The 14,309-nt window shown below is 38.0% G+C and overlaps 1 protein-coding gene across 3 annotated transcripts in view; it reads left to right on the forward strand.

Moving 5' to 3' along the window:
- The window catches only part of pkma (pyruvate kinase M1/2a), a 36,101-nt gene that overhangs the window by 690 nt on the left and 21,102 nt on the right, over nt 1-14,309 (forward strand). For 2 of the 3 annotated variants that reach the window (XM_062023975.1, XM_062023982.1), the window contains exons 1-2: nt 6-190; nt 12,531-12,715. In XM_062023975.1, the coding sequence (XP_061879959.1) occupies nt 132-190; nt 12,531-12,715 (244 nt within the window). In that variant the 5' untranslated portion in view covers nt 6-131. Of the gene's footprint in view, nt 1-5; nt 191-12,530; nt 12,716-14,309 lie in introns of those variants that run through there. The other variant, XM_062023989.1, reaches the window with a different exon arrangement.

The following is a 14,309-nucleotide window of genomic DNA, read 5'->3' on the forward strand; positions in this document are numbered from 1 at the left end:
AATATGACGCAGTGATGAGATGGTCTCTTGTGTTTCATCGACTGCACATCTTGTAGTCCACAATTGTCGTTGTTTGTGATTGATATCCTTGCATTGTAAATAATAGCAACTAATCGCCGTTTGCCTTAAAGATGTCTGAAGTAGAATGTCAGTGTGATTGTGATCACAGCCCCACCACCGTGTCTTTCATGTAAGTGAACCACCACATTATTGAAATTAATGTTCAGCGTTTTGTCTTTTAATTATGCCAATACTGTGTGATCAAGCTTATAATAAGTGAAATGACCCGCTTGACTACATTTGAAAGAAGATCCGCAGGTGCCTTGCTGTCAAACGGGAGTACTGGAGTCATTTATTTCTGTGATGTAGTTAGAATCAAAGCTAATTGGCCTTTTTGGGTATCAGATGACAATAATCCCAGGATTTCATGTTTTTGAGGGTCATTGTGCCATTCTTAATGGTCCATTTTTTAAACTGAATGCACAGGACATAATCTTTTGTCTTAGTTTTAGTCAACATTTGCGTCCTATGTGTAATCTGCTGACTAATATCAGGTGCTATGACCAAGACAAGCTTTTTTCTTAGTTGTATACCCTGCAACCCCAAAAGGGACAAGCGGTAGAAAATAGATGGATGGATGATGTACAGTACTGCATCAAAGTCTGTTTCTTGGCAACTAAGCACATCAATACATTTGATCCTTTCTTGTTAGGCAAACTAAATGGTAAATGGGTTATACTTGTATAGCGCTTTTCTACCTTCAAAGCGCTTTGACACTATTTCCACATTCACACACTGATGGCGGGAGCTGCCATGCAAGGCCCTAACCACGACCCGTCAGGAGCAAGGGTGAAGTGTCTTGCTCAAAGACACAAAGGACGTGACTAGGTTGGTAGAAGCTGGAGATCGAACCAGGCACCCTCAGGTTGCTGGCACGGCCACTCTCCCAACTGCGCCACGTTGTCCCCCTACACTGGCTTAAGTAAATTATGTAATACCAGAAGTTTTAAAATTCCTGGTTTCCTTATTTTCTTTGTTTGCAACCTGTGCTGATTGAAAGTAGAAACATGTTTAATGAGTAGGACCTACTTTCAGTTTAGGACTAAGTGGAGATCAACCGATACAATTTTTCAAGACCGATACCGATTATTAGAAGTCAAGAAGGCCGATACCGATATTTGGAGCCGATCAGTAAGCTGCTGGCTTTAAGTTTTGTTTTTTTAACATTACTTTGACGAAACGTTGGACCAGTAGCGACATAATGTTTAATGCGCCGCTAATGTTGTGGTTAATTTAGCACCTAACAATATCAGGGGAATTTACAAACACTTTAATAACGTGTGACTAATGCTGCAGGTCAGAGGAGCATCAACATTTGCATTTCAAAATATGGGAAATCTCCTGGTAAATATATGGGATTTCTCTACATCACAATAACTCTCCTGCGTTTTATAAAACTATATGTAGCAGTTTATGGATATAATACCTTGTAAGGTTTCCTTGTGAGAAACGCTAAAATTTGCGAACGTTTAAATAAAATAAATTCTGGGCTCCTTTACATAGCTTATAAGGCAAGGCATTTTTTCCTTGATGTAATAGAAAGTACTAGAAAGCTGCCTCCTCTTTATTACTTATATAATTAGTCTCCTATTTCTCAAATATATTCACACAAAGTTAGTTTTTTTGACAGAGATATATTTTCTGTCTTCATGTCCATCAATGTCTGTCACTGTATTTAATGTATTCATGGAACCTGAAAAGGGACAACAACTGGATTCTCATCATACACCGTGTGCAAGCGACCAACACTGCACAGGGTAGAGATAGAAGGGCTGGTGCTTGAGCACTAATTGTTTATTTTTGAAATACTAAATACCGGCATCATAAGTGTATATACTTTATCTGTTGATATAGTTAAGTTGTAGTTGGGGGAAAAAAGGCCAATACAAATATGTCACAATGCAAAATATTGGCACCGATAATCGGTCGATCTGTAGCTCTAAAACTTGTCATCATTGATTGATTGAAACTTTTATTAGTAGATTGCACAGTACAGTACATATTCGATACAATTGACCACTAAATGGTAACACCCGAATAAGTTTTTCAACTTGTTTATGTCGGGTCCACGTTAATCAATTCATGGTATCAGAAGTTATAGGATAAAATAGGATTGCCTTTTTTTATCCCACAATTGGGAAATCATATGGTTGCAATGCAAATACAAGGTCTACAATTTTTTTTTTAAAAACACATGGAAAAAAGAGGGAAACATCAAAGAACATAGAAGACATTAAAAGAGCACAGAGCTCATGCAACCATATGCTATTTCAGTGGCACCATTTCTACGTACTATTATGTTAGATCCACTATGGACACATAGTCCAATATCTCACAATATTATGCTAGAGCCACTCGACGTCCATTGCACCGGTCGCCCGAAGGGGCGTCCCCACATCTGTGGTCCCCTCCAAGGTTTCTCATTTTCATCCCATTGGGTTGAGTTTTTTCTTGCCCTGATGTGGGATCTGAGCCGAGGATGTCATTGTGGCTTGTACTTCCCTTTGTTTCTCGTGATTTACTACATAAGTAAACTTTGATTGATTGATACGTACAGCTACAAAAGTAAAACACAACGTCAATACATTATGAATTAATGATTTATTATTAATACATTATAGTCAGCATCACATAATTAATATAAAATGGAACCCAGTAGAGAGTCTTGGGTAGGGCTGCGAATCTTTGGGTGTCCCACGGTTCCATTCAATATCGATTATTGGGGTCACGATTCGATTCAAAATATTTTCTTTTTTTTTCGATTCAACGCGATTCTCGATTCAAAAACGATATTTTCCTGATTTCAAAACGATTCTCTATTCATTCAATACATAGGATTTCAGCAGGATCTACCCCAGTCTGCTGACATGCAAGCAGAGTAGTAGATTTTTGTAAAAAAGCTTTTATAATTGTAAAGGACAATGTTTTATCAACTGATTGCAATAATGTAAATTTGTTTTAACTACTAAATGAACCAAAAATATGACTTATTTTATTTTTGTGAAAATATTGGACACAGCGTGTTGTCAAGCTTATGAGATGCGATGCAAGTGTAAACCACTGTGACACTATTGTTCTTTCTTTTTTTTTTTTTTTATAAATGTCTAATGATAATGTCAATGAGGGATTTTTAATCACTGCTATGTTGAAATTGTAACTAATATTGATACCGTTGATACCATTCATTTTTGTTTCACTATTTTTGGTTTGTTCTGTGTCGTGTTTGTGTCTCCTCTCAATTGCTCTGTTTATTGCAATTCTGAGTGTTGCTGGGTCGGGTTTGGTTTTGGAATCGGATTGCATTGTTATGGTATTGCTGTGTATTGTTTTATTGGATGGATTAATAAAATAATAATAAATAAATAAAATAAAAAAATCGATTTTTTTAAAAATGAGAATCGATTCTGAATCGCACAACGTGAGAATCGAGATTCAAATTTGAATCGTTTTTCTCCCACACCCCTAGTCTTGGGTGCCCACCACCAAACGAGGCCTGAATTTTGTCATCAAGAATCATGCTTCATCCTACTCTTTTCTCCAAGATGAATTTGGTCAAAATTGGGACCAACATGTTTTAAAATCACTTTCCTTCATCTGGTGAAATTTATTGTTTCAATCAATCAATGTTTGTTTATATAACCCTTAAACACAAGTGCCTAAGTGCCTCAAAGGGCTTTACAAACCACAACGACATCCTCGGATCTGAACCCACATTCGGGCAAAAAAAATCAACCCAATTGGAACAATGAGAAACTTTGGTAGGCACCACAGATGTGGGGACCTATATGGAGGCCGGCAGGGGGATCCTCTTGCAAGTAGAAAAGTCAGCAGCGCAGAGACATCACCAACTGGTGCACAGAGGAGTGGTCCACTTGGAACAGCTAGCGCGGCGTTTGTGGAAACTGATCCGTGGCCACCTGAAATACTGGCATACTTGCCAACACTCCCGAATTTCCCGGGAGACTCCTGAATTTCAGTGCCCCTCCCGAAAATCTCTCGGGGCATCCATTCTCCCGAATTTCTCCCGATTTCCACCCGGACAACAATATTAGAGGCACTGCCTTTAGCGTCCTCTACAACCTGTCGTCACGTCCGCTTTTCCTCCAAACAAACAGCGGCCCAGTCACATAATATATGCGGCTTTACACACACATAAGTGAATGCAAAGCATACTTGATCAACAGGCATACATGTCACACTGAGAGTAGCCGTATAAACAACTGTAACACTGTTACAAATATGCGCCACACTGTGGACCCACACCAAACAAGAATGACAAACACATTTCGGGAGAACATCCGCACCGTAACACAACATAAACACAACAGAACAAATACCCAGAACCCCTTGCAGCACTAACTCTACAATATACACCGCCCCCCACCCACCAAACCCCGCCCACCTCAACCTCAATAAATGCTGAAGAGTGCACGGCCAAGAACCGAACCCTGTGGTTAAGAGGTTCTGCATAATCATCCTAATGAGTAAACCTCATTTTTCTATTCAGCTTTGGTTATGGTAGAACGTCAGTTTCTGGTTCTCTGGTTATGAGCTTTTTGGCTTGTCTCCCATTTGCTTGACCGCTGTTCTCTTTCCCTGTCTACCAAACCAAATTTCAATCAATCAAAGTTTATTTATATAGCCCTAAATCACGAGCGTCTCAAAGGGCTGCACAAGCCACAACGACATCCTCTGCTCAGATCCCACATCACATCAAATTTTGCAGTTCTTTACCACTATAGCCTAACAAGAACACACACGCATGAAACCCGTGTGCTATCTCCTTTTACCTGCATAATTTTTACATTGAATGACTGTGATGTGATACCTCCTTGGCAGTTATACATATTAACCCTCACTAAATGAATCAATGAAAAGACTCAGAAAAAAATCCACAAAGTCTAAACCCACTTAACCCTTGTTCCAATAAAGACAAGTCATATAATTCATGTGAGGTGAATTGTAAACACGCAACCTTGTAGATAATTGATATGCCATCATGTAAAAGTGATAAATGGGGGGAAAAAAGGTCATTTAGTTTTTTAGACAAATGGTTAAAGTATTTACTGTTTGTTCTATCAGATTTGTATCGTGTAAAAAAAATACTTACATTTTTTATGTCGTCAACTGACCAAAAAATGTTTTTAATCATCTCAGAAATATTTCTAAAGTGAGAAATTTGTTGTTAAAATTGGATCTCGAAATGATCATTCACACGTTCATTTCGTCTCGCATTGACTATTGCAATTCTCTCTTCACTCTCTTCAACAAGTCAACGCTAAAGAGACTTCAGACGGTACAAAATGCGGCTGCCAGACTTTTGACCGGTGCACCCAGAACAGCCCATATCACCTCCATTCTATCCAGTCTTCATTGGCTTCCAGTTAAATTCCGCATTGAGTTTATTATTTTAGTCCTGACATTCCGTGCGTTGCATGGTGGGGCCCCTCAGTACATCACTAACTTGCTAGGCCCCTACTCTTCAGAGCGCAGCCTCCGGTCTACAGGCCAGGGTCTTATAAATATCCCAAAAACTTGTTTTAAAACCTGTGGAGACCTGGCATTCCAGGCTATAGTTCCCAGACTCTGGAACAATTTGCACCAGTCCCTCCGTGATCTTGACTGTTGAAACTTTTAAGAAACATTTTAAAACTTCTCTTTTTAGTAAAGCTTTAAATTTCCTTTTTATGATGTTGCCCCTGTTGTTTTAATTGAATTGTTTTACTTTACCTATGTTTTGAACAGCGCTTTGTGATTTTATCTGTGAAAAGCGCTTGGCTCCAGCGCCCCCCGTGACCCCGAAGGGAATAAGCGGTAGAAAATGGATGGATGGACTTATTATATAATGTTAGGGGAAACATTGGGAATAGACATTTTACTAGCTGTGGCGTAAACCTTCCATAAATATCTGGTTTACAATTTGTCCCGTCATACATCGTATTGGAGTTATACAAACACATTCTACATGCGGTACGTTATTATTAGCCCTTGACTATTTTTAGGTGCCAGGGGTGTTGGGTAGTGACATTGTGCGACAGAGTTTGCGTGTGCGGCCATCGCATCAAGTCATGGAAATTGCCTCATCATAGCGTGCGCTCTCTTGACCGTCATTATCACCGACAAAAGGATTTATTATTGAGCTCCTGAAGGTGAACTGCTGATGCACAAGTGCTTCATCTGGCAGTATTGCTAGGACTTCTACTGTGATATGTTGTAGTTTGCGAATGCATAGTGGTGGAGGCTCCAACACACTGGGGTTACTCTGGAGGTCAGTGGCCATGGTGTGCTTCTTTGTCCCCAAGAGGACCAGGAAGATCTACTGGGGGTATGTAGTGCCTAAACGCCATCTTGTATTACGCCAGTGTTGCGTCAGAGTGCTTGGTAGGTGACACCAAAAGTCATGACGCCCTGAGTGTATTGCTCCCGCCTGTGATTGCATTCGGGTCTATTATCAGAAAAGTGATAAGGCACGTGTTTGGAAGATAGAAAGTCATGATCGAGTGTGTTTTAAAGAGACACTTCACCACAAAGAGTTAGGAAGGGATTGGAAGAGATTATTAGAAGCCAGGTCTTAAAGTAGCCTCTCATCTGTGTCAGGGTGACTCTGGACACTTGTGTATGCCAGTGCAGGCTAATGGCTTTTCTGGGGACTGACATGCAGCCATGTCTCCCAGAGGGTGAGCATTTCCTGTTAATTATGTAACCTTTGTTATTCCCATAACACCAAGTAGGTGGTAACATGCAGGATTAAATGGATTAAAGACTCCTGTGCACAATAAATGTCCTTTTTTAGTTACCCTCCACCCCTTCCTTTTTTCATATTCCCTCTGCAAGTCAGATTGTGTGCAGTAGTTTTACATATCGTGTCTGGAACCACGTGTTGTCATTAATAAAACTTAATATTACATATTGTATTGAGATTTCTTGACTCAACTTGGTTGTGTCTGTCCCCCTTTACAAACGTTTTATCTTTAAAAAAAAACTCCTGTCCAGCACCTTATCTTTGGAACACTACCGTAAAATTTTAACAGATGCCATGTCTGTTGTGCAGGAGATGTCGTATAGAGGTTTACTATGGTGTTACAAAGTACTAAAATGTAGTCATTATGGTATCACAGTCTTACAGTGTTACCAGTTGACCAGAATATTATGTTTAATATAACATCCAATTTAAAAACTTCCTGTTCAGTTGGTGTCCTTGAACTTTTTACTGCCAAATGTCAGCTTTACAGATGCTATCTTTGCAGTGCACTAGGGCTGCAGCTATCGAGTACTTTAGTAATCAAGTAATCGGTCAAATCAAATAAAACCTGGCCTAAATGTGTCTTTTAGAAAAACACAGTTGAAATAAACAGTTACCTTTAGTTTTTCTTCTTATAAATGCACATAATACTAAAAATTCAAATTAACCATGGGAGCATCACTACATAGTAATTGTACTGCAAAAAGTAGGTTTTAAAAAAAGCCTAAAACCAGGTAATAGTAACCAGATAATAAAAAATCTAACCCAACAAAAAGCCTCTTTGATAACTTGCGGTAAATTGAGAGACAGACTTTTGCCGTGTTTCTGCTTGTTTGCTGGTCTTAAATTTGAACGGTGCTTTCTGTTTACACTGCACACCAAATCAGATTTTTTTTCCCTTAAGTGACACAGATCTGATTTTTTTTGTCATTTGAAATGCTCCAAAGTGCTTCAAATCTCATATTTTGGCATCAGATCCAGGCCACATCAGGATGTAGTCCTGAATCCGATTTGAATCGGATCTTTTCAAATGCAACGTCAGTATAAACTCAATGCGACCCGAATGTGACTTTTTTGTCAGCTTCAGGCGAGCTACGTCATTCGTGTGTGCCGGAAAAGACTCAGTCGCCAGTGGAAGTGGATACTTCATCCCATCATCAGGTTTCAGTGAGCATAGTCTGTTTAAGAGGACCACATTTTCGGTGCATCACTTGTCATTATTGCGCAAATAAGCTATATGTAACATATGAATATATATTTTGATTCCAAAGAACTAACGATTGTTGAAAGACCGGAATTGACGCTGTGGCGTGTTTGCTTACATGTTAGTTGAAAAACAAAAAAAGCTTCCGTAGATCTACGCTGATGTCCGCGTCACCTCTACTTAACAGCCATAAAAACATCAAAACCCTCCCAAATATATTCCACTATATACATCTATTCATACATTAGATTACTTTAATTTACTATTATGTTATAAAACACACATTTTTAAGGTGTTGCGACTTTTATTTTATTTTTTTAGTTGTAGAAACTTCCTTCCGATCAACTTTTTTTCACTTTATCGAAATGTGCATGCAATTCATGTTGATGCCACATTGGGGCCTGTGCGCCTTTACACTAGAGCAATCTTGCAGAAACAATGTCTGTGTATTTTATTTAATACGCAAACCATTGAAGCAACAAAATAAAAATAAATAAGCTTATTTTCTAATCAAATTAATCAATGAATCATTGCAGCCCTGCTGTGCACATACTACTACTTTGACACATGAGCCACAGTAAAGGTAATTGCAGCCCTTAAATGGGAACTGCACTTTTTTGGAAATTTGCCTATCAATCACAATCCTAATGTAAGACAAGAAGACATATTTTACTTTTTTTATGCATTCTAAATATTTAAAAAATGCGATCAAAAGCCACTTACAATGAAGCCTATGGGAGTCACTCTATTCTGCCTTTAAAAGCCCTTAAAAAATCCAGACACTTCCATTAAGGTTTTATATACATGCATTATGTATGTAATGTAGTAACATGCACATTATTAATAACATTTAATATTTAAGTGGTTTAATCATTTTAAGCATAGGCTGTGCATTATTAAATTTTTCCCACTACATCACTAATTTTTACTCACTGCAGACTTCATGAGAGCCAACAACCATGATAAAACATCACTTACCGTACAATGTCTGCTTTCATTAGGATGCCAACTGATAGAATCTTGTTATATTCTTGTTATATTATCGTTTTAATGAAAAATGACTCATAATTTTCGTGAAGAAAAGGGGGTTGCAACCAAGCGTCTTTTCGTGTCGTTCTTGCCATTTCCGGGCAATAATTGGCTGTCAAAGTGTACCAACTTGTCGGATTACATCCTTGTCTGTCTAATAGCCAAGTGAGAGATGTGATTTATGATCTACAATAAAGTTTGACGAGTAAGGAAACAAGGAAACAGCTGATCAGTTGATCATGTCAACATAGGCACATAAGCTTGTGATCACGGCGGCGCTATTCATAGTTTTTTTGCGGTAGCGCTTTTAATAATAATATCGCTAATACATAGTTAATATTCAATTTACAAAATGTAAATGGAGTATTGTTGGCGCTTTTCTCAGTTTTTTTTTTATTGCCGTAATAGAGGACCTCCCATTGGCTCCACTGTAAGAGGACTTTCATTTACGAGTTGGAATGCATAAAAAAAATAAAATACATCACCCATTATGTCTTTCATAATGATTGTGAACGATAGGAGAAATTCCCAAAGAATAGTGTAGTTCCCCTTTAGGGGGCAACAAGTGCTGTTATTTCTATTCAGCAACAAAACAAGTCCAATTGGGGAGTGGCCCTGCGATTTGAGAAAATGCAGTATGTATCGGTAATGACAAAGCCTTTGCTTGACTGTACGGCATTCATTTAAACATTAGGAATGCAGGCTGCAACCTGTACTCAATCGTGTTGCAGTTTTCACTTCACAACATTATCACAACATATGTTAGGAAAGGTGTGGTGAATCCGAAAACTGAAAGATTTAAAATGACACAGTATGTCCCAATCAACAAACCAGGAATGATTGTTATATTCACATGCATTTGTGGTTTAGTCCTTGCTGCTGTCTTTTTCTTCCATGACTGTGCACTGCTGCATTGCAAGGATGTGACTGAGAGCACGTACGCGTACAGCACTGGTCTGCTCCATTCACTCCACTGTTACATCATCAATCAGCAGGCTCTATGGAGGCAGACTGTAAAGGTCTGGAATCTCCCACACCTTACCATGATGCATTTTAATTAGAACTTTGCAAGGAGCCGAGAAAAAACGTTTTTCTGTTGAATATAATCAACCGATTTATTTTTTAGTCTCTCTGTTTGTCATGGGGGTTATGTACAGTTACCATGACAACTATTGTGCTATTTGGAGTGGAGTAACAGTGCTACACTATACTCTAATGCACCTACCGTGCCTGAAACATCTAATCTCTGCCTTGCATGTGTGCACTTTATAATCAGTCTCTCTAAACTCCGCCATGGGAAAGTAAAGAGACATAAAGATAATTAATAACTAACCAACAATACTATGTTTGTATTACAGGAGTATACCTTGCATACACAGTGTGTTTTTTCGAAATATTCATGGCAAAATCTTATTCATCTGTCATGTCAGTGGGTTTCATTAGCTGCTGACAACTCGGAGGGAGGTGGCTGGTTGGGAACAGTGTGTTCTTGTGCAATCTGCTCTATATGAAACCCAATATGAACTTTATGCTGCCTGTGTAACTATTGTGATGGTTTGTAATCTGAGAAGTAAAAATGTCAACCTTTTTTGTAATCTTCTAACTCATTGGTTCTCAAACTTTTTTCACCAGGTATCCTCTCATCAAACACTTGCCTCTCCAAGTACCACCATAATAGCCAGTAATAAATTACAGTAGCGCAGTAGGCCAAAGTGTTCATTAAAAACAAGGCTGAATTTATATTTAGCAAGTATTTTTTATATTTTCGGGCCACTGTTACATTACACAGTTTGAACACGAACACTATGTTTGAATATAGTAAACAAAGAAAAACACTGACCGTTTCTATGCACGATTAGTCTAATTTCTCAAATGGTTCTTTTTTTTCCACGCTGAATGTGAAATCTCAGTGTCCGTACACTCTCTAATGCGACTATTGGTCATACGTTTTGTGCCTTCCGTACACTGGGGGGTTGGAGGGGAGCTTATTTCCTTTTAGCATGGATAAATATATTTATTTTCCGGTTGACTGTGACGTCACACCAAAACAAGGCATCTGCGGCTCGTCACAAGTCAACAGCGCAGTTCTTGTTGTACATGATGTCCGCTGTAATATTGGCACAGATTACAAATAGTACGTCTCTAATGGCTATGCTAATGTTAGTAACCAACTGCATCAAGAAATTATTTTAGATTGCACTACGAACATGACACTACTACCAGAGCGGATGTGGGAGAGTTGTTTCAAAGGAATTTTGGGACGGAAAATCATTGAAACAAAACTTTTGAATGTCTTGGTCTGTGGATTAATGGAAGGAGTTTTAAATCCGAAGGAAAATACTGTTTGATACTGTTCCAGATGAGGGTTGCTATTAGGGCTGCAACAACTAATCGATTAAAATCGATTATAAAAATAGTTGGCGATTAATTTAGTCATCGATTCGTTGGATCTATGCTACGGGCATGCGCAGAGGCTACTTTAAAAAAATGTTTTATAAACTGCAACATTTACAAACAGCCGAGAAACAATAATCAAAATAAGTATGGTGCCAGTATGCTGTTTTTTTTTCAATAAAATGCTGGAAAGGATAGAAATGTAGTTTGTCTCTTTTATCCGATTATTAATCGATTAATCAAAGTAATAATCGACAGATTAATCAATTATCAAATTAGTTGTTAGTTGCAGCCCTAGTTGCTATTGATCTGGACAAATTTGCCAGTTTGGAGTGCACAATAGCAGCGCAAAGAGATTTGTGTACGCTTTATTCTTTGCCTTGTAATATACAGTACCTGCTTCATTTTCCTTCGGGAGTCTGTATGAAGCTGGCTTTTTCAATGTTCTTAGCTACCTTTTTAAATAATTATCCGTTCCTTTTTTTCCCCTCCCATCGATGCACTTAGAATGTTATGTTCTTTTAATTTGGGAATCAAACGTCTTCATTGCAGTTGTTGTCTCTGTTTTTATTGAACGGCATCTGCTTCCGGGTTATGTCTTGCACTTTGAGACTGGTGCGACACGATGGGTTCCCCCCCAGGCAGAACACATCCACTCGAGATCTGGTTTCCACTCGCATAATCTAGGTGCAGGGTTTTCCCTAAACTAACAAGATACCTGTGGCGATGGGGACGTGGTTACGGGTGTGGTCACATTGTCATTGAGTAATTTGCATAATTTGCTATGATGATAGGATTTTCTTTAAAAAGGCTAAACATATGTATACATACATCTAAACAAATGTTTTCATTAATTAGTATTAAAAAAAATTGGATTAATTTTACCATATTTTCAATAAAATGTTGTATATAATTCGCAGGACAAACCCAAACAAGCTGCAAGCCACAAATGGTCCTTGAGCTGGACTTTGCACACTTTGCTTTTGTCATGTATTATAAACCTGAGTACAGTACTATATGATAAGTCACATACATTTTTAGAACCATAAGTCGATAATAAGCAGACAAGTAAACCAAGATTGTGTAATTTCTTCATTTCAGGACCTCTCCAGATCCCAGAATAATCGCCATGCCTCAGACAAAGTGTGTAGACATGGGCTCCGCCTTCATCCAGACGCAGCAGCTCAACGCTGCCATGGCCGACACCTTCCTGGAACACATGTGCCTGCTGGACATCGACTCAGAACCTACTACTGCTCGCAACACTGGCATCATCTGCACCATTGGTGTGTCTACATTGTCCTTTTAGACTGTTATTACCTCCACCAGGAGTTAGCGAGCAACATATTTCAAAAAGTTATGGGATGCTCAATAATAGAAATCTAAACCGATAATCGGTATTATCCACACCTTAACACCCGGTAACTATAATGGATATTTATTTACTGTATTTTCCGGACTATGCTGGTATACAAGACGCATCCACAAAATTAAAAATGAATACTGTATATATTTTTCCATATATTCGCCGCACCAGACTAAAACTATATACGTTGTGAAATGAGTTTTTAGACAGAAAGATTTTATAAATGTTTATCTACATACTTGAATTGTTTCCAACCGGTGTTTGTACTCTGCATTAAAACGGCGGATGAAACAAAACAGAAATCATCGTCATAGACCCACTAGCTGCACACATGTGGGACGGTTTATTAAGTAAAACTTGTTTTAATTATATTGTCAAACTTACAAACGTTGCGTGGAGTGATAAATGAAAAATCCATACGAGTAGAAACGCTGTGGATGATTCGAGGAACAAACGGCACTTCTATTTTCGGTTCAAAGCTTTAAACGGCTGGAAACACTTGCAGGCATTCACCCAGCCGCAACTGCAGTGAGAATTGTTTTTCCAAAAGATGGCATTATAGCACAAACCTTAACACACCCATTTAATTGTATTTGTATGTGTTTAATTATATGTGCTCTATGGCCGAAAGGGAAGACAAATCCATAAATCAGCCACACTGTTTTATAAGCCACAGGGTTCAAAGTGTGGGGAAAAATTTGCATCTTATAATCTGGAATTTACGGTATGTACTGTATATTTACACAAGATTTTGTGAGAATAAATCCATTTGACAGTTTATACTAATTTTGCCCAAAATATACACACTACCATAAAATATAAAAAGATATATTTTGTAAAAAATAGGATAAGGTCAACTGATATTTTTCTACCTAAAAAATATAATTTGAGAAAAAATAAACTTCCTACTATAATTCTGGCCCATGTAACAATTACGATCATTGTGTACAATAAAAAAGAAGTTGGAATTTATTGATATTTCAACTTTTCAATTATTTCATTGATGGACAACGAGTAACTTAAATATTCTGAATATGTCTTAAAAACAACTATGTCCAGCACAACATGCATAAAAGAAGACAGAACTAAGCCAATACGATTCTGCAATGCAGTTAGAAACAACACCGTAACAAGTGAAGTCACAGTGCTTCTTGATTGACTAAAATAAAATAAGTACGATTATATTTTTCCCAGACAGTATTAAAATAGTGCAATAAGTGCCTGCACCTTATAATGGCAACATTCAATTGCAGAGCATAACTAAATCAGGCTGTAATAATAAACTGCATATAATAAAGTAGTCATAAGTGTCACATGTAATAATAAAGTGCATGTTTTCCTCTAAGAAATCATAAAAGGTATCAACTCAAGCCTGTGCTTCCAGATGAACTATGAAGTTGTACAATTATTACTTATTGCTTATACAATTATTTCGAACAATTGCTTATTTTGTCGCCAAGTGCTTTCCCGCTAGGTCTTTTACTTCAAACTGTTACCTCTTATTAAACGCTTTT

Source organism: Entelurus aequoreus, linkage group LG02 (assembly GCF_033978785.1).
Source record: "Entelurus aequoreus isolate RoL-2023_Sb linkage group LG02, RoL_Eaeq_v1.1, whole genome shotgun sequence".
In the NCBI taxonomy this organism is placed as follows: Eukaryota; Metazoa; Chordata; class Actinopteri; order Syngnathiformes; family Syngnathidae; genus Entelurus; species Entelurus aequoreus.